The 2,500-nt window shown below is 47.0% G+C and overlaps 1 protein-coding gene across 4 annotated transcripts in view; it reads right to left on the bottom strand.

Annotated features, from left to right (window-relative positions):
• Window positions 1-2,500, bottom strand: part of LOC134089895 (kinesin light chain 1-like) — a 47,999-nt gene that overhangs the window by 16,439 nt on the left and 29,060 nt on the right. For all 4 annotated transcript variants that reach the window (XM_062544215.1, XM_062544217.1, XM_062544216.1 and 1 more), the window contains exons 8-9: window positions 2,426-2,500; window positions 1,105-1,204 (exon numbers count right to left, since the gene is read on the bottom strand). The exon at window positions 2,426-2,500 is cut by the window's right edge and continues 99 nt beyond it. In XM_062544215.1, coding sequence (XP_062400199.1) covers window positions 1,105-1,204; window positions 2,426-2,500 — 175 coding nt within the window. The remainder of the gene's footprint in view (window positions 1-1,104; window positions 1,205-2,425) is intronic.

Here is a 2,500-nt window from a genome sequence, read left to right as displayed (position 1 = left end):
ATCAGATCTGTACTGTACTGTACTGTACATGCAACACCAGCACAAGGGACCCATCACATGCATACTACTCAGCCCCTCTAACAAAGGGTTCATGAGGTAGAGAGATATGACGGGGATATCCTCTGATGAGTACCAGATCGGAGACAGTGTACAGAAAATTGAAAAGAGGAGAGGAGAAGAGAGGAGAGGAGAGGAGAGGAGAGGAGAGGAGAGGAGAGGAGAGGAGAGGAGAGAGGGACAGTGGAAGGATGTCTGGGGTGGCCGGGACAGAATGGGATGGGGAGAAATGACTGGACATGCAGTCAAATCAAGTCCTCGTTTCCCAAATGCAGCGCAAGCCTCATCTTAGACTTTGGGGCCATTTCCCTGCAGTACCTGTGGAAAGTGTCTGCAGCTGCACCAGAGCAGTTGCACACAGTGGCTCAGTGGCTCTAAACAGGAAACAGGGCTTCTCAACGGGGGAACAGGGGTTCTTTAACAGGGAACAGTGGTTCTTAATGGGGAAAGGTGGTTCTCAACGGGTAATGGTGGTGCTCATCGGGGGAGCGGTGGTTCTTAACGGGGGAACAAGTGGTTCTCTCTGGGGTTGCCGCCACAATGTTCAGTGTTATTGCAACCGTACACGTCGGGCATCTGTTATACTGCAGTGAGGTCCAGCTCTCTGGACTGCACTCTCGTTAAAATGAGAGAGGGGTCGTTAATGTTTCTATGAGTCTTAGCTTATCTTTATTTCTTAATGTTTGCGGTATTGTTTTAAATGCAGGTAGTGATATAGGCTGGTAGATTCCATCCCCTAAGCCTGGCTCACGCCACTTTCTATCTAAATTGCATAGTGCCTGTCCTGACATGACCAAATCATGTTGGACAGGGTCTGTTCAAATACTACTGTCCGCTCAAGATTCATTGTTATTGGGAAACGGGGCCCAGTTCTAGAAACGTGAAACGGAACCGTGTGCGGCTTAACGAATTTTGGAACACACGTGAAAGGTCCAAGGCACTGGGATTACACTCTAGTGTCCATATAAAGTAAACATTTCTTACTCCCTGCATAGGTTAACGTTCTGCTAGAGATGATGACTTAAGGGGTGTGACAAGACTGCTCACCATCCACGGATCCAAACTCCTTCTCATGGGCGCGAGTGAGGATCTCTTTGTAGAGGATCTCTGCTTCCTTGTACTTGCCCTGCTTCAGGTAGCAAGAGGCCTGGAGAGAGAGAGAGAGAGAGAGCAAGAGAGCAAGAGAGCAAGAGAGAGAGAGAGAGAGAGAGAGAGAGAGAGAGAGAGAGAGAGAGAGAGAGAGAGAGAGAGAGAGAGAGAGAGAGAGAGATAAAGATAAAGGAAGTCATCAAGACTGACATTCACATAAAAGCTGAGGTTTAGATGAAAAGGGCTTACTGTAGAAGCTTTAAAAATGACTAGTCACTCTCTCTCACACACACACACACACACACACACACACACACACACACTAAAATGCAGTGGAAAGAGGAGACACTGGCCAGTGCTAACTGAGGACACAGACGCTCTGAACAGAAAGTGAATCATACAGTAGCCCAGCCAAGGATGCATGTGGAACGCCAAAGACAGGGCAACTCTGTGGCATAACACAACCACAGTTTATTTATTTTCCCCAAAATCAAGCTCTTTCCCTGCGTAAGCTCAGATCTCTAACCCCCCTCTCTAGCCTAACACAGACAGGGGGAGGAGTTAGCTAAAATGAGTGTGTCTGTATATGTTATTTAGTTTAAAGTTAAAAGTGAACTGATATTTAGAAGACACTTCTATCCAAAGAGACTTTTAGCGCAAGTCACAACAGTGGGAATTGAACACAGAAGAAACATAGCTAAAAAGAGTGTGTCTATTTAACTTTTAATCGAAAGTTTACTGATATTTAGCAAAAGCAATTTTATCCAAGGTGATACAGACACAGACTCGCAGAAGTCGCAACAGCCGTAATCGAACCCGGCCGGGTCAACCGATTGTCAGCCAATGACCACTGCTCATTACCACGCCCGCATACAGTAAGTTCCTGTGTATTAGCCACATTGTGTATAAGGTGCAGAGCAGTGTTTTATGCAAGTAAAAATAAACTAAACTATATCAATGCCATTTTAACTTCCCCCGTGTATTAACCTCATAGCTGAGGAAATTTCGCAAAATCAATGTATAAGTAGTTGGGAAGTTACGGTATTGATATATTGATGGATGGAGGGATAGATCAATAGATTGACAGACTGATGTGGGAAGTACAAAAGTTGCCGTCCCACACTAGGGTCACTCCACTCTGTCCCAGTCCCCCCCCCCCACCCCCCCGGGAGGCCTCCCCTACTAGCCATTTTTGGTTCCCAGAACGTTCTAGTTACGCAAAGCCTTTGGTTGAAGTAACGTTCCCTGCAGGTTGCTTTTGGTTGTGTTCCAAGCTCACCAGGTTGTTCTTGGTCTTGGCTACGTTGGGGTCGTCGGGGCCCAGGCGGGTCTCGTAGATCTCCAGCGCGCGGCA

Source organism: Sardina pilchardus, chromosome 1, assembly GCF_963854185.1.
Source record: "Sardina pilchardus chromosome 1, fSarPil1.1, whole genome shotgun sequence".
Lineage (NCBI taxonomy): Eukaryota > Metazoa > Chordata > Actinopteri > Clupeiformes > Clupeidae > Sardina > Sardina pilchardus.
The sequence above is the reverse complement of the archived record's forward strand: the minus strand, read 5'-3'. Positions and strand labels throughout refer to the sequence as shown.